Here is a 22,635-nt window from a genome sequence, read left to right on the forward strand (position 1 = left end):
GGGGCCCTCTGAACAATCAGACTCTGCTTAGAGACCGACAATTTCTTCCTCACCTCAACACCCACTGGTTTTCAGAGTCAGAAGCAATGAGGCTTTATTTTGCATGGCACTGGAACCATGAGTAGCACAGTCTGGTCTGGTGCTTGGAGCACTCTCCAAGTGTCCCTCCCTGCTTTTATTTTAATGTGTGACTGGGCTTTCTGTCTGCTGGCCACAGCCGCTGTTGCCACCACCGCCACCTCGTCCTCTCTGACACGACTCTGCCCCTCCTACCTGTCTGGATGAGTATTTCTTCTTTATATTGTTTTTTGTTGGACTTCCATGTGGCTTGATTTTCTGGAACTTCTGGTTGTCTCTAGTTTGAAGGTAGTTGTGTTTCCTCATAGTTGTGGAGGGAGACCCAGTGTGTCTGTCTAATCTTCAGTCTTGGCCAGAACTGGAAAATTTTAGTCCATCTGTGTTGAATCTGCGACTATGATGTTCCTTCTCTCTAATTCCTTTAATTGGAGAAAATTTGTGTAGAAGGGGAGAAAAGATGTTTTGTTAAAATAAAATAAAATAAAATAAAAAGACATTTTGACATGGTCAATCTGAGACTTAATAGGTCAAAATTATACCAGAGTAGAAGCATTTGTAGACTAGGATAGATCCTGAACCTAGATCCTCAAATCTGAGAAGGTAGATTCTCTAAAATAGTTGCTAATGCAGTGGTATTTGTTCTTTTAACAATCCATCTTTTCTGCTGTTAATGTTGGTAACTGTGTTGACGTAGCTGTGGGTTGGTTCAGTTGTTCTGGTTTTTATTTTCTCTCATTAAGTTGTTGAGAAAATCTATTCCTCCTTAATCTAGTCTCTACTTCAAAAAAAGAAAAGAAAGTTGCACTTACGGTATTTACCTCTTCCTCTGACCTACTTAAAGAATCAAAACAGAAATAACATAGACTTTTGATTTAAAAAATTTGGAATCTAATATCAATGGTTTATATCTTTAATATTAAGATATTCCTGGCATTGTATTATTGATTGCCATTCCTTCCCTAAAGCCTTCACATTGTAGTAACAGTTGTTTTAATGGCTTGTGGAAAGTTTCTTGCCATGAAGATGAACTGAACAGAAAAAGTTTTATTAAAGTTTCCGATCTTAAGGGTTAAGGTTAGCCCCATTTATAAAACAAGGGTCCTTGTGGAGAAAGTCTCCAGTGATGAATTCCTATGACAAACTAATGTATTTGGTGTAGTCAGTTACTTAACAAGCATGTAGTCTGTTTCTCTTGGAATAGGTCTTCTCTCCATAGCAGGAATTCTCAGTCCTTAAATGAGAAGACATAGATCTATATGTAATAGTTTACTGAGTTGAGTCTTTGAGAACATAAGTAAATTGATATCCTCTTTCTATACATAAAATTTTTGAAAAAAGTCTTACATGCACTGTTTTTTTTTTTTAATTAATTAATTTGTTTGTTTTATTTTTTAGAGAGAGGGGAAAGGAGAAAGAGAACGAGAGAAACATCACTGTATGGTTGCTTCTCACTTGCGCCCCCAACTGGGGACCTGACGTGCAACCTAATCGTGTGCCCTGACTAGGAATTGAACCAGTGACACTTGGCTCTCAGGCCAACGCTCAATCCACTGAGCCACAGCAGCCAGGGCTTGTTTTTTTTTTTTTTTTAAGTTTTCAAAATGGTAGTTTAGAAAAGAGGATTCATATGGTCCAGGAGATATATACATGGATTTTCTGACGATTTTATATTTTAAACTTTATGGAAAAATGTTCTTTTCTTAAATCTGGAGGAGACTAGTGTTTGTTTTCTAATTTTTCTTATGGACTCATTCACAGTAACATATAAACTTGTCAGTCATTAGGGACTTTAAAAGTATTTCATCACTCTTGTATGGCATATAATAAATAGTAAGTGATAATATTTACTTTAGTTGTAACATAATTTTAAGTGTTATAAGGTTCATTTTAATACAGTTTCTGATAACTATATCTATAAAATCAGTTTTTATTGGTTGTTAACAAGTGATATACACATGACTAAATATATTTTAAAATAATTATCATGTAGCCAAGATCCGTACAATTAACTTGTTAAAGTTGTAGCCACCTGCAGACACTGCTTGGTGTTTCCCCAGTCCCCATCCCAGCATCTTGGGAATGTATATGAGTCTCATTGGTCTTTCTGGGTCAAATAATCACTCTGGCCCCACATGCTTTCATTGATGGGATGAGGCCAGGCGGGTAGATCCTCACTACCCAGGAAAATGTGAGGGGTGGGGGATTGACCCATACATTCTTAGAAGTGGAAATTTTGTCATAAGACTGCTTCCTTCCTTGCTATTTTTTCTTATTTTTACCTTTGTTAATGTGATAGATTTTAAAAATGGTAACTTATTTCAATTTGTAATTTTTAAATCACCAGTGAGGTGAATATTTACATTTCTCCCTTTGCAAGTTGAAACTGTGCTTAAGCAAATTCTCATGCACATGCTCTAGTTTTTCTTTTTAATGATTCCAGAAAACAAGCAGCTTATTGGATATTCATTCTCTTTATAAATTTTCTTTGAAAAATATTATCATAGTAAAGCAGGCATTTGCATTTCTAACGTCTTTAAAGCATGAACACTCTTAAAAAACCATGAACACTAGCCTAGTATATAACTACTATTCATGTCTGATTATGTAGACAATGAGGTTTTTTTCTTTTCAGCCAAATTCTTTAAATATTCTATTGATAGAGGTAAAAAGTAAATACCAAATAGAAATTGTGTGTTTAGTTTCAGGTAGTACCCATGTAGACTAGAATTCATCACTGTTTTACCCAGGGTACAGTGAGTTTTACCAAGGATATGCTATACACCTAGGTTAATAAACTTACTTCTTCTTATTACAGGGAATTGATGTCAGTGCTGAGAATTGTGCAGTGTGTATTGAAAATTTTAAAGTGAAGGATGTTATCAGAATTCTGCCATGCAAGTATGTTCTTTTTACTTCCTGGGATGTTAAAAAGTACTTGACAGGCTTCAGGTTTCCAGCAGAAGAGTTTCGTGTCTTCATGACATGAAGATCTTGCTATCATCATGATCTCATGATCACCTTCTTCTTCTGAAAAGACGTTTTCCAGTCTACAAAGCTCCTGTTTTTTATAGCTTTAAAATTGCTTTGCTTAGGAGACTGTAGGTGAGACTTATTGGGACCCATAATATATCTTTGTCATGGATGGGCCGTTTAAACGTGTGATGTGTAAGGGGCAAGGGAACTGAAGCATCACAGGTGAAAGCCCTGGTTGAGGGCTAGAATGGGGTGGCAGAGAGAGTAGGTTGGGAGGGCAGTGGTTTGCTATTATTTGCATCCTAGCTTTGGGTTCTTTTGTGGGTTGCATAAAATAAATATTCCTCCCCTTACTCTAGGTACATTAGGGGCCTGGGTATTTTTTTAGCAACAGGAGTTATATTTCCTTTTTAATAATGAGATAGTTTGATAACTTTTAAAAAATTGTTTTGTTAGCAGAAGGATGTACTAAATTTACAATATTAATACATTTAAGTGTGATCAGTTTTAATTATACTTCACAGCTATTACAAGCAAGTCACCAGTTAATACAGGGTAGGGCAAAAGTAGGTTTACAGTTGTGAGTATGTGGAACACAGTTTATTCCTGTATTCATTATTGTATTAATTTTCCATACAAACAACTGAAAACCTGCTTTTCCCCTACTCTGTATATAATTATGTTTGCAAATATTTTAATTTATATACAAGTACTTTGCATTAGATTGAGTTCTCAATAGTTGTGGAGGAAATGAATAAATATCATAATAACAAAAGTTTCCTGAATAAAGATATATAGCTTAAAACTATAGGTATTTATAGTAGGTTGGTGTGGTGGGTACTTAATGAACTGGGGTCAGTACAGGTTGATCATATCCTATAGAAAGTTATTGAAATAGAAAAGTATTTTTACACTAGACTGGTTTAGGACAAGTCTTGCTGACTTAAAAATGATGTTTGGGATGCTGCACAGAGAAGCACCAGATATATCCTGACAGCGGAGCTGGGGTTTGTACTTGACCCTCATGTGACATGTGAACATTTCCTGGTCTCCTTAGGGGTTTTGATGTTTTTACTCCATTTTCTCCTGTGCTTTGTTTAATGAGTTTCTCAGTAAAGCCAATATGTTCCTTTTATGTTTTTATAAAAATATTTCCTTTGAGTGAGTCAGTTTCAGTTTGAAGATGGAAAGGTCAAAAGAGAAGTTGGACTAGACTGTGTTATATTAAGTACTGATATTTTTAACTGCACCAGCAGACTGTTGTATGATGAACAGTTTCTAAGTATTTCCTGTTCCCAGCACTGTTATAAGCACATTACATGTTTGCTCCTCAAAAAGCTTGTGGTATAGGTGCAGAGAGGTTATGGAACTAGCTCAAAGTCACAGTGTCAAGTCACACAACTGGTAATTGAGCCTAATCTGTCTGGTCTAACACCTATGCACTTAAGTCCTTATCTTCATCACATAAGAGCCAGCAAACACAAGTCAGTAAAAGAAAATATGTACAGTAGTTCCTCTCTATATCGCGGTTCACTTATCGTGGCCTCACTGTATCGTGGGATTTTAAAAAATATTATATTTATTTATCGCAGATTTTTCGCTATATTGTGGGATTTTGCGGTACTGTATACGGATGTTGTTAAAGTTATGTAGGTTTTAAGAGTATAAAATAAATGTAAGGTTCCTACTTTGCGGGGGGTCTAGAATGTAATACCTGCGATAAGTGAGGGAATACTGTACATTATTTTATCTGAAAATGATAGGTATTTGTTACAGAAAAATGTAGCATATAGAAAAATATGTGACAAGGAAATGTGCTTTTTTAAGCCTACAACCCAGAGATAATTTGTTAATATTTTGGTGTATTTCCATTTGAGTCATTTTATAGACTTATATAAGTAAGATGCTACAGTTTAGTATTAGTTTATTATTATTAGTTTACTGTTCATTTAGTTATTCTGCATTTATTCCCAAAAGGCTTCAAAAGCACATAAAAATATAATATAGCATAAGGTGAAAAAACACCATGCTATTTTTTGTGGAATGAGGGGGAAATTTTCCTGTAAGGTTCTGTTTAACATGGAAAATAGAATAGATAAGAACTTAGGGTAAGTGAATAGCCTAGAATGTTAATTGGATGTTATTTAACTTGTAACAAGAGGATATGTTGGTAGAATGTGTAGTTTCCTTTATAAGATACAAACATTGATTTCACTTAATTTTTTAGGCATGTTTTTCATAGAATGTGCATTGACCAATGGCTTTTGGATCACCACACGTGTCCCATGTGTAAACTTGACGTCATCAAAGCCCTGGGATATTGGGTTTGTTACATTTTTGTTTATATTCAATCTTTGCCCTGGTTTTTCCTGAGGGATATGATGTCATCACTGAGCAGAGGCAAGAGAGATGGACTAAATACACCTTCTAACATTCTTGTGGTTCTCTGAATAAATTTTCCTCTTCATTAAAAATGAATTAAGACTCTTCAAAAAAATTAATGAACTGAATTTGTGTTTATAGAATAATATGCTTGATTTTTTTTAGAGAGTTTGTAATTACTAAGAGCAATATATTTTGGTATAATACATTGCAGAATATGTATGTACTGATCAGTCTCGTATAAACAAGAATTATGAACTATTGGAAATGGAAGGAGCCCCAGATGTTTTCTGGCTCAAGGTGCACACCTTGTATATGAGGAAGTCAAAGCCAACACTTCCTAACACCAGTTCTCTTGATTCCTGGGTTTCAAGATCAAATACTGTTGGGGAAATGTGTCCTGTATTGAATTTGTTCCATCAGTTTGATACTTAGATAGTCATAGTACCTTCCTCAGACAACAGACACTAGGGCAAAGTGAGAGACAGCACATAATAACAGTCAAACTGTGTGCTAAATGCCATACACATTATTACATTTCCCCCTCACAGGTCTCCATGAGGTAAGTACTGAACTATCTATTTTGTTCGTTAGAAACTAGAATTAAGGAGATGCTAAATAGCTCACCTAAGGTTACAGCTTGTTGATGGGGAGTCAGCTTTCAGAAACAAGTTTGCTTATTTCCAGGATCTAAGCTCCCATCCTACTCAAAAGGGGAGACAGAGAGAGAAGAGAACAGGTTTTTCTAGGTGGTTCTATTTTTTATCCTTTTTAGAGTCTTTATATAATCAAATCAGTGTTCCAAAATATTCTTGATTAAATAATAAATAGTTGTAGAATAAAGATCTTTGAAAGAAGTAATGTAAATATAAAATATAATTTTCTTATTGCTAACGTATTTTTAGTTTCTTGTGTTTATTTTAGTTAGAAACTGTTGCGGTTTTTTTTAAATGATAATTTTATGCTTCGTAAAGCCATAATGGCCTTTAAAGCTGTAGGCCTGCTTAAAGTGTTCTCTCATCATGTAGCTTAGCATATCTACAAAGTATCTAGTTGAGAAACCACTACCTTAATAACCATCATAATTTCCTGTGAATTATAGTTTTGAAGTGTAAGTTCTGAAATGCCCTCATCATAGGTACAAAGAAAGGGGGAAGGTCAGTATTCAACAACTATCTTACTTAAATCTCATTTGCTTTGATAGCTAGAAAATTTGTCTTTTCTGTAGAATTTCATAGTTGCTATTTTAAGTTTTTTTTTTAAGATTTTAATTTTAGAGAGGAAAAGGGAGGGAGAGAAACTTGGATGTGCGAGAGATACATCAATCGGTTACCTCTGACACACCCCCAACCGGGGACCTGGCTTACAACCCAGGCATATACCCTGACTGGGAATCAAACCAGTGACCTTTTGGTTTGCAGGCTGGCGCTCAATCCACTGAGCCACACCAGTCAGAGCTGTAGAATTTCATAGTTTTTAATAATGATGGCTCTGTGTAGCATGTTGTAACATGCTTTCTTAGTGAACTAGGCTCATCCCCTCTCTGCAGCAGACAAGGCGATGCACCTTCCTGGGACAGCATTTTACATGGTAGAATCCAGGCAGCTTGACAGATCCTTTCTTGGCAAAATCCACCCCTCCCCATCCTTCCTTAGATACACTCTGAAGCTCATTTAAAGTAACCTACTTCATGCCAGAGGTGGACTTAATAGTGGGCGCACCGGGCACACTAGGCGCACGCCCTGGGCCCTGACTTCTGAAGGGCCCCCCAAAACCCCAACTTTACACTTTTTTCTAATGACACCAAGTTTGGTTTCATATGTGCAGTTTTAATTACGTACAGGTTGTAAACTTGTGGGGCCTTTCAGAAGTTGGGGCCCAGGGAGCGCACCTGGTGCGCCCGCTGTTAAATCCGCCTCTGTTACTCACTGATTTTAAACTTGCTTGGCATTTCTAAAAATTTGTATAAAAGGAATTTCACTGACAATTAGTATTAAGACTTTAATCCTCATGAGTTTTGTTTTGGAAAAGTCAAGATTCTTCATTTTATATGAGGTTGGATTGCTTTCTTAGAATGTTAACTTCACAAAGCTAGAATATGTATCCCCAGAAAGCTTTTTAAAGAACAGAAACCTGTAGTAACTCTAACTCAAACTAAATAACTTGTCTTGCCTTTACATTTTTCTAATCTTTCGACAAGTACGCCATTTTCTTTATACCCATTGGCCCCTCCTATGTTGGATTTCATAGGTAGTTATGATATGCTGTCATGTAACAACTATAACTAGTTGTCATTTCCAAGAAAATGTCCCCAGTGGGAAAGAGGTCATCCGTCCTTCACATAGACATCAAAGGTGGACCTTTGGTTTGCAGTTGTAACCACTTTGATGTGCCATTTGTCACTGTTGTTTTCATTAATTTGGCAAACATTTATCAAATAAATGCTGTCTAAGGTGCTGGATCTGAACTTGGCACTGGGGAATCAGTGATGAAGACACAGCCCTTCCACTCTCGGCTTTTGGGGATTTCACTGTCTGGGCTGGTGGGGGCCGGGGCATCCACCCAAACATAGCATGGTAGTAGAGGCTGTAGGAATGCAGCAGAAGGAGGGTTTTCTCTGCCAGGTTCATGTGGGAAGGAAAGAGAGTAGTGTTTTAGAGGGGCATCTGAGCCAGATGTTAAAGAATTTGTCTGACAGATGAGTAGATTGCAGGGGTATGAACGTCGGTTTTGAGGCTAACAGGTGTTTAAGTTTGGCAGGTATTTAGAGAAGTACCTTGAAAATATGATTAGGGTGGGCTGAGCGAGTTTGGACATTATGGCAACTCAACAGGATTTGGTGTGTGGTGTGTCAGGAGTCATATTCTGAGCGTTCATTACTGATGAGAAGGCGGCAGTATACCATGTGGTAGTCGGAAGGTATGGGCTGTTCTAGAACACAGGTGGAGCTGTAGTGGGAGCAGCAGGCCAACGTGCCCTTGGCCCTGAGAGCCCAGAGGACGGGAGAGGGGGAACAATTGTGCAGCGTTTTCACTTGGAGCAAAGGTGACAGACAGTCTCAGGCAAACTCACAGTAAACCCACAGTCACCCCTCATTTCATAGGTCACCAGCAGTTTCATCTAATCACAACACAGCTTGACTCTGGCTTATCAAATAGGTTTCTCGATAGCCCCCAGATTTTGATACTTAATGTAGTAATCATCCTAGAGTTTTGGCCCTTACTTTTATTATTTTATTTTCTTCTTTAAAGCAGCAAATGGGAGGGAAATTTTGAGGCAAATTGACAGCCAATATTTTTAAGTGAACCAAAATCCAGTCTGAAGCCCTGTGTTGTTCAGAAGCCTTGTTCATTTCTGAAACTCTAGCACCTCACTGTAAAACAGTACAGCAGTTCCAGGCAGTGATTGTAACTCATGGCCAAGGCCAGAAGTGATCAGCAACAGCCAGGCTGATTTCCACCATCTGTTCAAGAAGGCAGCAGTGTAACAAAACCTCACTTTCTGTCAACAAATAGTTTAAACGCTGGCATTGTTTGTATCTAGAGAAAAATGGTTTTTAGAATAAAAATGCTTAGGTCCTAGAAAGCTGCTTATTTGCGAAGTAATTCATTGATGATGCTAAATAAAGAAGACATCAATGTGCTTTTTGCCATATTCTGTGTATAAGTAAACATTTTGTGTGAATTTTGAACAAAAGATGATAAACTTTGATTTTGTTACTTAGAAACACATTTTCTTTTGTGCTAACTCTCAAGGGAGAGCTTGAGGAAGTCCACGAGATGCCCACTCCAGAATTGGCCCCTGGAAGTGTTCTGGCTGCAAATTTGAATATTACTGTACAAGACAATGACAGGAGCAATTCACCATTACCCTCCAGTAATGAACCCACGCCACAATGCGATGTACATTTTAAAGAAGATGCAGGTGAAAACACAGCTTTACTGGGTAAGTAGCTTGCAGATTATAAAACAAACTGATATTATTAGTCATTGAAAGAAAATGAAGAAAAATATAAAGAAAATACCATTTTAACATTTTTACAAATATCTTTTAAAAGTTTTTTCTGTGTTTAAGGATGGGGAGAATGTCATTTATGTGTTATTAGGTAACCTGTTTTTTTTTCCTTAGTGGATGAAGCTCTTTCTATATCAATAGAGACTTTTTTTTTTTTTTTTTAATTTATTGATTTTGGAGAGAGAGAGGGGAAGAGAGAGAAACATCAATTTGTTGTTCCTCTTGTTTATGCATTTATTGGTTGATTCTTGTGTGTGCCCTGACCAGAGATTGAACCCACAACCTTGGCATATCAGGATGAAGCTGTAACTAACTGAGCCATTTCTTTAAACCATGCCCTGTCGATGAAATTCTGTCAGTCGTCGGCAGCCGTCCGTCTCGAGAGACAATGGTGTAGCTTCTTAAGAGTCTATCTGCACCGCCGAGAATGGCTGTGCAGTCCGACTCGGGAGTGACATGGTATCTGTCTCCTCCCGTGTTGAATCGACATCTTGCGATGAAGCTACAGAGCCTGGGCAGGGTGATATGGAGGGTCTGCTGTTGCCCATGCAGCAGACCCCCCCCCTCTCTTCGCAGCTGAAGGGTCCAAGGGAAAGACGGAGTCAATACAGCTTGGCTTCAGGTGCGCCGCAGGAGTTGCCGGTGTTGACTACAACGTCAAACCGCCTTAGGGACTCCGGCTCCGGATTTTCTGTCGGGGTTTACTCCCTTAGCCTTTCCCCTGAAGAGGTATGCCGCAAGGCAGAGGAGGTTTTTTGGAGTCAGAGTTTTCCTTCTCTGATGTGCCCTGACTGAAAGATTGAACCAGCGACACTTAGCTCGCAGGCCGACGCTCAATCCACTGAGCTAAACCAGCCAGTAATACTTTAATATCATTATGTGTATGTTTACCACTTGCTTGTTTTCTGTCCTTCTGATAGGTAAAACAGAGTGAATTGTATTTTTTAATTATTGATGAGATTACCTTCTTTTTGTATTTGTCAGTCATTTGTTTATAAGATGTCTATTTCATTCTGAGCTTATTTTTCTATAGAGAAACTAATTTTTCATACTGATTCCAAGAGCACTTTGGTCTTTGTCATATATATTATATATATCATCACCTCCTCCCCTCAATATCCATCTTTGACTTTCTGATGTATTTTGCTTAGATAGAAATTTTAAATTTTTATTGAATGTTTGATTTTGTATTTTATATTTAAACATTTAATCCCTACAGTTTAAAGGGAGATTGAGCTAACATATTTTTTTCCTAGTGTTTAACCAATTATCCTAATATTCTTTAGTGAATAACAATTATTTATGAATAACATGTTTTGATATTTGTAAGACAATGCAATTTCCTTCATCTTTATTCTTTTAAAAAATTTCCTGGCCTGTTCCACGTTTTTAAAGATTAATTTTGACTGGTAATTGTTTCCTTCATATTGGTGGCCCTGATAGAGGGACTGTAAGCCCTGGCAGTAATATCATAGAGGTTATACTACCTGCCTGAATTTAATCTTCATTTCCTGTGTTTGTTTCCTGAATTGGACCTACGTTACTGTATTTCTTTTTCTCATTTTTATTATTGTACAGTTTCTTTACCTTTTAAGTTTAAATATGTACATAAAATGTAAATACAAAGAATTCACTAAAACCCACTATTACCAATTACCGTGTAAATAAAACTTGTAAGCAGTTATCATTTGAAATGAGTTTTCATTACTTTGGGGATATCTGACTTATTTACCTATATTTAGAGGAAAAAAGGAGTAAACTTTTTTCTTGCCAAATCCAACTAAAATATTGTACTGTATCTCCCTGTGAACCTCCTATACAGGCAATATGGTATTATTCACATTGTCAGTTTTTCTTTTAGTTAAAGTATATTTTCAATTAAAAAATAACTTTTCCTGCAGGCCTCACGATAATGTGAAATTTAATATGTTGTTTCATTTATTTGTCTACTTAGTAAATATATGTACTTTTCACTTCGTTGTCCTTTTAGCCCAGGTCTACATTGTCTTATTTAAGTGCTGCTAGAAGATTACAGTAACTAGCATAGTTTTCTAAAGTCATAGAACATAGTCATAGTTTCTCCTGATTTCTTTTGCATTAACAACCTTCATGTAATGTCACCGGTTTCAGTATAGTATTTGACTTTACAAAAGCTACGTAGCATTTGCAGAAGGGCATTGAGATTTTTAAAGCCTCTGATTTCAGGATAACAGTTTTCATTGTAGCTTAGGAACTGACACAATTTTCATCTAGAAAAATCAAGTTTTTAGAGTCTGTACTATTGAAGGGTATAATTCTAAAGCATATACTCATGGAATAATTTATCTTCATAATGCCATATGGTTTATTTTGATTTTTTATTTCCTATTTTTGTTTGGATAACATATAATGATATTGTATTCCATGAACATATTCAGACAGCATAGATTGGTATAAAAGAGGTAAAAACATGTTAGTATTGGAAAATCAGATTTTAATTTACCATGACTAGTTGACCTAGTCTTAGAAAACAAAGTCTTACCTCTGGGGGAAAAATTGATATTTGTATTAAATTCATATTATATATTGTCAAAGTGGTGTCTAAAATATGAATTCCCAAAGGTAGCAAAACTTACTTAATTAGGACTTTACTGCTTTACAACATGTAAAAACAAAAATGAAATAGTAATTTAAAAAATTTTAGGGATACTAGCTACTTCAGAAAGAAAAGCCTTGTTGTTTAAAAGGGTTGTTTGCTTACTAACAGTGTAATTGCAATATACCTGAACGTCTTGCTACTTTGAATGAATACAGGAACATTTGTACGATTATATGCCATGCACTGCCTCTTAATATTTTGATAGGCTAAATAAAGTTTCAAGATTAGGGAGGTTAGCAAAATTGCATTTCTTGCTAAACATTCTACCATTTATATGATCCTCTCTTGGTTCCAGTTAATGAAGTTTGACTATGTACATTTCATTCTGTGGGTTGGGATTATTTTCTAATAAACATCAAGAAGAAAATTTGACTTTTAAAAATTGCATTGACAAAGTATTTCATTTGTTGGAACATTTAAGTAAATAGTGCTTTCATGATTTTATTTAAAACAAAGTGACTTTGTACTATTATAGTTTATTTGGAAAATCACTTTTGTAATACAAATATAAATGGTTAATATATATTTGCAATATATAAAATTTATAACAATGAGGGGGGTCTCCCCAAAACCCGAATTTATTCATAAACAATTGTGTATTTATTCTTACATGTTTAAACTTCAGGCACCTTCAAAGTTCTTTCCATTTGATGCAGTACAATTGAGACTTTTCCACTGCTCAAAACAGTTTCCGAACTCATTGATTTTGATGCCTTTTAATGCTTCTGCCATTTTTTGTTTCTCCTCTTCCACGTTTCCCTTTGAGGACTTTCATATGGGTGAAATCTGGTGAATTGGGAGGGTGAGGTATAGGGGTCATGCTGTTTTTGGTCAAAAACTGCTGAATGCTCAGCATGGTACAGGCAGGTATGCTTGTAAATCACCCATCATGAAATGGGCAAATCTGTGAGTCTTCAAAAAGAATGCAGGCTCTCACAACACCACCAACTAGTACAATTATGCAGTTGGGTTCCTAGAACACTCATCTAATGGAGGAAGCCTGTACTATTAAGAGGTCCACCCTCCAGAAGATAACTCCAGGTTATTTGGGGGGGTCTCCCCTTGTATATATGTTCTAATTTTTCATCTTCGGGCATAATATTATATAAATGGTATTATAAAAGTAGAAAGTAAAACTTAAAATTTCCCTGGTCTAGGCAGTATTTGATAATTGATATTGTAAGTAGATGATACATTTTGATTATCAAATAAATCCCAAGGCTTTTAATTTTAGCATCTTTAGTCTTAAGAAACTTTGAAAGGGATGTATTTACTTGATTGAAACCTTTGTAGATTGTGGAAGTCTTTGAATGCCTGTGTTTATAAGTGTTTGAATGATAGTGTTCTAGTCTTAAATTAGTACCCAATGATTTTAAAATAAATTATGCTGCAATGAAAAAAAACCCGACCTGTTCTACATTTTTAAAGATTAATCTTAAAATCATTTTACCAAGTAAAAGAAAGTTCCATAAGAACTTTTATTGTAATTGAATTATTTTACAAATTATTGATGCTTCTGATTTTAATATTTGCCATCTTGGAAGAGGAAGTATGTTTCTCCAAATCTGTAATATACAGACTGAATCAGTTTCTCATTTGTTTTATATGTTTAGGATCTGTGAGGCAAAGATAGAAATTTTAGAGCTTAAGTTTTAAATGGATACCAGAGGAAGAAAGGCTGCACTATGGAAGAAAATGAAGACTATATTTCAGAGAATTAGACAGTTGGGAGGTTGATCTCTTATAGGCATTCTTTTAACCAGCTCTCTGGTCTCCTGCTTAGACTAAACCAACTTACAAGGCAGTGCCTTGGTTTATACATAACTCATATTTTTAAAAATTCCATTGTTGTTAAGCCAAAGTGCATACCAATGTAACTTATGACATTGCTGGCAGTCTCCTGAAAAGGAAGGAACTTTGCTTCTCTAGTACTTGGCCACCCTTGAGATATTTAAAGACAGATAAAACTTCTGTCCTGACCAAACATCCTTCAAAAGTGGTCTCCAGGTTTTTCTTCATTCTTTTCTTTTTTTTAAAGTATATTTTATTATGTTGTTACAGTAGTCCCAATTTCTTTTTTCTTTGCTCCCCTCTGCCCAGTACCCACCTTCCCTCCAGCAATCCTACCCCTCTTAGTTCATGTCCATGGCTCATACATATAAGTTCTTTGGCTTCACCCTTTCCTATATTATTCTTAACTTCCCCCTATTTTCTACCAACCAATTATGCATCATAGTCCCTGCACCATTTCCCTATTTCTCCCCCTTCTCCCTCCCCGCTGATAATCCATCAAATGATCCCCATACCTATGATTCTGTTCCTGTTCTGGTTGTTTGTTTAGTTTGTTTTTGCTTTTATTTTTTAGAGTCAGTTGTTGATACTTGTGAGTTTGTTGTCATTTTAATGTTCATAGTTTTGATCTTCTTTTTCTTAAATAAGTCTCTTTAACATGTCATATAATAATGGCTTGGTGATAATGAACTCCTTTAGCTTTACCTTGTCTGGGAAGCACTTTATCTGCCTGTCCATTCTAAATGATAGCTTTGCTGGATATAGTCTTGTTTGTAGGTCCTTACTTTTCATCACATTGAATACTTCTTGCCAGGCCCTTCTTGCCTGCAAAGTTTCTTTTGAGAAATCAGCTGATAGTCTTATAGGCAGGCACCCCTTTGTAGGCAACTCTCTGCTTTTCTCTTGCTGCTTTTAAGATTCTTTATCTTTCACCTTTGGCATTTTAATGATGATATGTCTTGGTGTGGTCCTCTTTGGGTCTAGCTTGTTTGGGACTCCCTGTGCTCCCTAGCCTTGTATGTCTATTTCCTTCGCCAAATTAGGGAAATTTTCCTTCATTATTTTTTCACATAAGCTTTCAATTTCTTGCTCTTCCTCTTCTCCTTCTGGCACCCCTATGATTCGGATGTTGGCACATTTAAAGTCGACCCAGAGGTTCCTAAGCCTCTCATTTTTTAAAATTCTTGTCTCCTCATTCTGTACTGGTTGACTTTTTTTCTTCCTTATGTTCCAAATCATTGATTTGAACCCCAGTTTCCTTCCCTTCACCATACGTTTTGTGTGGATTTTCCTTCATTTCATTTAGCATAGCCTTCACTTCTTCCCTTATGCATTTGCCATACTTAAGCATATGTCAAGTCTGTGAGCATCTTTATCACCAGTGTTTTGAACTCTGTGTCTGTTAGATTGGCTATCTCCTTGTCTGTTGGGTTAGCTATCTCCTCGTCACTTAGTTCTCCCACTAGAACCTTATTCCAGTCCCTCTTTTGGGCCATACTTCTCTGTCTCCTCATCTTGACAGGCTCCTGTGTTTGTTTGCCTCTGTGTCTTAGGTAGAGCTGTCGCACATGTTATGTTGTAAGGGGTGGAGCCTTAGGTATTCATCAGTACAGGGCAACGTGTTTCACCACATTGTGGTGCTGTGGGGGAACAGTGCCACCTGCTCAGCACTCACCCCCCTTTCAGGTACTTCTCCCACTTCCGTATGGGCCCGGTGCCTCTCTAGCTGTTGCCCTGGCTGTTGTTCCCAGGGTGGGCGGGTCTGCGGACGTTCTAGGACCATGGGTGCCCTTTAAATAAGCGGACTCTGCTAAGAGAACGGCAGTTTTTGCCTCTGCCCCAACCACCACTGTTTTGCACAGTTAGAAGCAATGAGGATTTACTGTTCCCGGTGCTGGAGTCATGAGCTGTGCAGTCTGGTCTGGTGCTGGGAATGCTCCTCAGGAGTCCCTTTTGATTTTTTTAAATGTTTGACTGTGCTTTCTCCCAGCCTGCCACTGCCACTGCTGCCACCGCTGCTGTCAGCACCACACCTTGTCCTCTCCACCACTCCTATCTGTCTGGATGAGTACTTCTTCTTTATATCTTTGTTTGTTGGACTTCCATGCAGCTTGATTTTCTGGAACTTCTGGTTGTCTCTAGTTTTGAGGTAATTGTATTCCTTCTTAGTTGTGGAGGGAGATGCAGCTTCTCTATTTAAGCCTCCATCTTGGCTGGAAGTCTCTTCGTTCTTGTTACCTGTAGTACAATAATTTGTCAGGATCTCTCCTCAAATGCCCTCTTAAAACTAAGATAATATAATTTCAAATAATACATAGAAACAAAATTGTGGGAAAAAAACTGAGGTTACAAAAAAGAATGGTAGACCACTCACTGGAGAATGTATTTCTCTGGTTGGTTTTCCTTCCATTGTCCAGTTCACCTTGCACTTAGCTCCATTGTAGGTGAGTTCAAAGTATTTGGTTCTCGTGCATTAAAGAATATTCTATTATTGTGAGAAACTTTGTGCTGAAATTATTTTGTACTCCTTTTCCTAATATATCAGATTGTCAGGATTTAAATACGATTCTCTTCCAAGATACTTTTACTTCTCTGTGCTTCAGTTTTCTCATCTGTAAAATGAGGATAATATATAGTGTCTACCTTGGGTCGATATATATTGCCAGATAAATGGTAGCTATTGGTTTCATAGGCGGTGACATCATCATCATCATCATCACCAAAGCTACTTGTTTTACTTTTGGAAGCATACTCTTAACACCAGTTCAGACAGCATCATTTTTTATAGCACCATGCTGATCAGATTACTGTTGATTAGGCTAATACTGGAAAGCCAAGAGGCTTTCCATACATATGTGACTTGACTCTGGAATGGGTTGCCATTTTTACATGTAAGTTTTATTTAAAATTTTTTGTGATTTATTGCTTGAATTACAGTCTCTAAATGAGTAACAGTACTCATTTAATTGAAGTGCAGAATATGCCAATTGACTAATGGCTTTTGTTGCTTTGTTGTAGAAATGGGCAGGAGTGACCTTCAGCACGGAGGACCCATTTCCTAGCATATTAGCCACTGACAGTGGCATGGACAGAACTTTTAATTGAAGGACATTTTATTTTTTTTACTTTAATACATAGTGTGTATATTTGAAAATAATGTACATTCTTTTATCTTTCGTGTTCTGATTTGATATACAAAGGAATATTTTATTCTTGAGACTTTTTGATTAGTGTCATATATTTATCTACTAAAGTATATCATTTACAATAACTAATATGTTATTCCTGTCTGTTTACAGAGATGACTAGGGAAAAGCATGTTAATGTCATGATGGGCAGTGTGTCTAAATACTAGAGTAGCTACTATGGTACTATATAAATAAGATTAATTCTGTCTCTAAAGGGTGGTTTTAGCTAAACGCACTGAATTTACACTATTTGAAATGGAACTGTGTAATTAAATTCTGTAAATTGATCATGTTGATTATCCCTGGAGATGTTTTTTAGAACATTAAACTTGTAAATAACATGAGAGAAATATACAACTTTCTTGCACATTGGTATTATTGAGAGATTACAAAACCTGATAACACTTTTTCATTGTTATATTATCTAATTTCTTGTGACATTTTGATGGGAAGTTTGTTCTTTTCAACAAATAAAACTACTAAGAATCTGCATTTCACATGAGCATTAAGGTCTTCATTGCTTTGTTAGGAAATCAAGTGGATAGAGACTGATTTTTTTTGTAAATGATTGATGTAATAGATCAGTTCCAATTACAATTTAATATTTACAATTACATGGGTGAGGAATGGAGGATTTTTTATTGTTAACAAAATGAATAACCAGTTTTCTTCATTTTAAAGCAAGCTTTTGTGACCATGACCTTGTTTAATCTTTTTTTTTTTTTTTTTTAAACTTTAGTTTGCTGTTCTTGTAGTTGAAAGAAGCAGGCGAATATAAAGCATTTGGGGACTAAGTTACACAAAGTGAATAAACACACACACCCTGCTCTTCCACCCTGTAGAGGTGGAAGTTGAGGAATATGAGGGAGAGAGTTTTTTATTTTTTTATTCTTTTAGGGAGAGAGATTTATTGTTCCACTTAGTTATGTATTCATTGGTTGATTCTTATATGTATTCTGACCAGGGATCTAACCCGCATCTTGGGCATATTGGGACAACATTCTAACCAACTGAGCTACTTGGCCACAGCCCAGAGTTACTTTTTTTAGAACTTGAAATTGTAGCTATTTGTTACTTTGCTTCTAAACTAGTTACTTATGTGTATTTTTTCTTGTGGGTAAAACTAAATGTTAGTGACAAAATATATTTTACAAAATTTAAAGAACTTATTCTTATAGCTATATCTAAGATATAAAGTTTTAGGTAGCTTTTTTTTTTTTTTTCAAACTACTTACCACACTTTGAGTGTAGCCGCTCACAGTGAGTTGAAATACTTGATGAGTAAACAGTTTTTTACTAAAGTAAACTCTATGGCCAGATTCAGTTTGAAGAGCTATTAAAATAGAAAATTTATCATACTCTTGAGCTCTCATTTAAACAGACATCCTCAAAGTAGGTTTTCATTTTAGTCATAATCTTTAAAATCTGCCTTGTTTGGTTCATTGTGAATAGTAAAATATGGCCTTGGGTCTATACCAAGTAAATTGCTTGCTTCTTTGTATTTTAAGCAACATACTAGGGAGAAATGCTTTAACAATTTTTTTTCAGTAGCCAATGAAGCTGACTTCTAAAAGAATACTGTGATTTCATAATCAGGGGCTGTCAGATATAGCTTTCCTTAATTCAAAAGTTTGAACACTAAATTATAAATAGAAGAGGTTGTAAGAACTGAGATGTCTAGAAACATAGATCTTTAACAGCAGGAAAAAAGCAAGATAAACTCTTCAGTACTTCAAAAGGAAAAAGTTTCCTTTGGTAGGTATTTTTAAATATGGAAATAAATGAGAAGTCATACTTACAGAATTTGGGCTGAAACATAAAGTTGGTAAATTGCTGGGAATATGGGGAATATAAGTGAAGAAAGAGCATTCTAAATCAGATTTAGTTTTTATGGCACTATAATCATTTTCCTTCAAACAATTGTCATAAAAGTCATTTGTTCGCAAATAATGTAGAAAGTTTTAATTTTAAAAGTTGACAGGCAGCCTGAGAAAGAGGCAGTGTGTCCATGAATGTGAAGCACTCTGCGTAGTCCCCTGCCTGCCCATGTGCTGCTTTTGGTTGTCCCTTCAAAAACCAGGAAGGTCTGGAGGAGAGGCGTGGAAACAGCACCATGTCAGGTAATTCCTTGCATGCTGTCTTTTTAGGGACCTTGACTATACAAAGCCTTTCTAGAAAGCTTGCTCCCTATGGTTACTGAGGAATGATGACAATAAAAGGCCGAATTGCAGTGCTTCCATCAGCAGTTTACTCTCTTTGTGGATGCACAATGACAAAATCTCCTGAAGCGAACCATTGGTCTGACCTCAGTAACAGGATAGAAACTGCATGCCTTGGGCAAGCTTTCCAGGAAAGGCTTCAAATAGCTCAGGTATTTTTAAGGAAAAATAATCAGTGAATCTTGGACAACACTAGGCCTTAAATGAATAATAAATGTCTCTGTATAATTTACAATATACTTGCTCAATCAAAGACAGCTAGGATCATAAAGATAATAAACCTTTAAGAACAGGTGTGTCCCCAGTTGGATGAAGGACCCAGTATAACCAAATTTCCCGGTTAAGATAGCTTAATTTGGCAAGTTTCTTCTTTTGAATACACTAAAGTTTATTTGCTCAAGGAAGGCTAAGATTAAATCAGTATGTATATATTACTAACTTGAACATGATAATTATATGTATTAGTTAAAAGTTTTTTAAGGCTTGGTGTAAACCCTACTTTGTGATTTAAAAAGCACAGCACGTTGGCCTGAACCTAAACTAGTTTTGTGGCATAAAATGTTGTGCTTCTTTGACACAACCAATTAGAAAAGCCACCTACACCTTTTCTAGTTAGTTTTTGAAGGTTTAAAAATACTTATAAGCATTTCACTTTCAAAAATATGTATATGGCCCTGGCTGGTGTGGCATAGTGGATTGAGTGTCAGCCTGCAAACCAAAGGGTCGCCAGTTCAATTCCCGGTCAGGGCACATGCCTGGGTTATGGGCCAGGTCCCCAGTTGGGGGAGTAAGAGAGGCAACCACACATCATGTTTCTCTCCCTCTCCTTCTCCCTCCCTTCCCCTCTCTTTAAAAATAAGTAAATAAAATCTTTTTTAAATATATGGATATGTGTATTAGTTATAAAAAGTGAAATTTTTAGTGTCATAGTCATACCACTAGAAATTGACAAAGTATTAAGTTGTAAATTGAGGAAAGTATTATATTAATTTAAAACTAATGTAACACCACAAAGTCAATCCATTCTTTTTCATCAGTTGTAGGCTTGTGTATTATGGGCTAATGAGAAATCTGGGAACACCATTATTTCTGTGCACTGATTGCAACATTTAAATCCTGGGATTAGATGAGTGCTATTGGAAGTGTCTTGGGGGGGTTTCCTGAAAACAACAGTGACTGCAAAGATGAGATATAAAGTGAAATCAGCAAACTGTCTTAGGTAGAGGGTGCAAGAATTTTAATGAATATGTAAATAGTACTTCATTAGTTTTCCAGATACCCTTAAAATGTGATCTGAAAGGGCTATCACTGAACATTTTATTTAAAATATAGGGTGGGGCAAAGGTCGGTTTACAGTTGTCATAGGGAAAATAATATAGTAATTAAACTCTTGTGTACATACAACTGTAAACCTACTTTTGCCCACTCTGTAGGTGTGTGAGCCCTCATTATCCATGGAAAGGTGAACCATTACAGAAAATATAAGATGGTTCGTGCTGCCTAAAATTATGTGAAAATGTATGTATACTCTTAAGAATAAAAAGTGAATAACATTTTTAATACCATTTCTTAAGGTTGTTTAAATATATACTGTTAATTATTTGAAAGTTATATTTTAGGATCCGAAATATTTTTTTAAGTTCTACTCTGTTACTTAGTGTTGTCTTCTTTTTAACAGGTGGTTCGAAGACATTAAAGCAAAACATTGGACCTAGAAAATCCAGAGAATTCAAGATGTGTTTTTTAAGATGTTAAATTGAACTAGCTTGAGTACACTTAAAAGTTGATTGCACACTTCCAGTCAAGATGGAGGCATAGGTGGACACATTACCCCTCCTTCCACAACCATAAGAAGGCTCACAACTAACCTCAAAATAAAAAACAGCCAGAACTGCCAGAAAATCTTAACTGTATGGAACTCCGGCACCCAAGGATTTAAAGAAGCCTATTCATCCAGATGGGTAGGAGGGACAGAGACATGGAGCCAGGGCAGAGAGGACACAGCGAGGTGGAGGTGGTGAACAGGTGATTCTACATTCACATGTAGTGGATAATAATTGAAGGGATATCTTGTGAGTGAGTGATCCCAGCCCCAGGCCAGACCATGCAGCCAGGGTTCCAACACCAGGGAAAAACAAAGCCTCATAACTGCTGACTGTAAAAACCAGTAGTGGTTGTAGTGGTAGAAGAAACTGCCAGTTTCTCAGGAGAGTTTGTTTATAGGGACTACCTGGACCCGTAATGTACACAAAACTACCAGCCAGGGTAGCAACTGGAGGGGTGCCAGTCACATATAGGAAGTGGGTGAAGTGACTGGAAACAGGGCGAGTGCCAGGCAAGCCTCCAGAAGTCAGGCAGCAGCAGCATTGTCCCCTCACCAACCCCCGCCACACACACATACACAGCCACAAAGGGATGAAGTGGGTTGCCCCGCCCTGGCGAATACCAAGGCTCCACCCCATACAATTTAACAGGTGTGCTACAACAAGGGGCTAGAGCACTTCTATGTAGTACACAGAAACAAACACAGGGAGGCTGCCAAGTTGAGAAGACAAAATCTGGCCCAAATTAAGGAACACAACAGAACCACAGAAAAAAGAGCTGAGCAAAGCGGAGATAGCCAACATGCCAGATGCAGAGTTCAAAACACTGGTAATGAGAATGCTCAGAGATCTGAGTATGGCAAAGATGTAAAGGAAGAAATAAAGTCTACACTAAGTGAAAGAAAAGTCTACAGGGAACCAACAGCGATGGGAAGGAAGCTGGGGTTCAAATCAACGATTTGGAACATAGAAAGAAACAGACATTGAACCAGAACAGAATGAAGAAACAAGAATCCAAAAAAATGAGAGAATAAGATTCTGGAACATCTTCAAAAGTGCCAACATCCAAATTATAGGGATGTCAAAAGGAGAAGAGGAAGAGCAAGAAATTGAAAACTTATTTGAAAAAATAATGAAGGAAAACTTCCCTAATGTGGCGAAGGAAATAGACATACAAGTCCAGGAAGCACAGAGTACCAAACAAGCTAGACACAAAGAGGACCACACCAAGACACATAATTAAAATGCCAAAGGCTAATGATAAAAAGAGAATCTTAAATGCAGCAAGAGAAAGAAGAGATTTCCTATGAGACTATTAGCTAATTTCTTAAACTACAGGCAAGGAGAGAATGGCAAGAAGTATTCAAAGTGATGAAAAGCAAGGACCTACAACCAAGATTACTCTATGCAGCAAAGCTATCATTTAGAATGGAAGGGCAGATAAGGCTAAAGTTAAAGGAATTCATCATCACCAAGCCCTTATCATAAGAAATGTTAAAGGCACTCATTTAAAAAAAGATCAAAACTAT

The 22,635-nt window shown here is 36.6% G+C and overlaps 1 protein-coding gene and 1 non-coding gene across 3 annotated transcripts in view; both read left to right on the forward strand.

The window, feature by feature from the left end:
* RNF149 (ring finger protein 149) overlaps positions 1-22,336 on the forward strand; it is a 46,593-nt gene extending 24,257 nt beyond the window's left edge. Inside the window, exons 4-8 of one of the 2 annotated variants that reach the window (XR_016511959.1) lie at positions 2,894-2,976; positions 5,279-5,375; positions 9,189-9,378; positions 19,039-19,184; positions 20,962-22,336. Coding sequence is in view for 1 of the 2 variants with exons in the window: in XM_090281931.1 (XP_090138057.1) it covers positions 2,894-2,976; positions 5,279-5,375; positions 9,189-9,378; positions 16,895-16,938 (414 nt within the window). In the remaining variant the exon portion in view is untranslated. Of the gene's footprint in view, positions 1-2,893; positions 2,977-5,278; positions 5,376-9,188; positions 9,379-16,894; positions 17,562-19,038; positions 19,185-20,961 lie in introns of those variants that run through there. The other variant, XM_090281931.1, reaches the window with a different exon arrangement.
* On the forward strand, positions 19,260-19,375 carry LOC150006621 (small nucleolar RNA SNORD89). Its single transcript, XR_016512182.1, has one exon. It is a non-coding gene; the product is annotated as a small nucleolar RNA SNORD89 (small nucleolar RNA).
* Positions 22,337-22,635: the final 299 nt, after the last annotated feature.

This window comes from Furipterus horrens, unplaced genomic scaffold (genome assembly GCF_987537825.1).
Source record: "Furipterus horrens unplaced genomic scaffold, mFurHor1.1.pri manual_scaffold_6, whole genome shotgun sequence".
NCBI classification, from domain to species: domain Eukaryota; kingdom Metazoa; phylum Chordata; class Mammalia; order Chiroptera; family Furipteridae; genus Furipterus; species Furipterus horrens.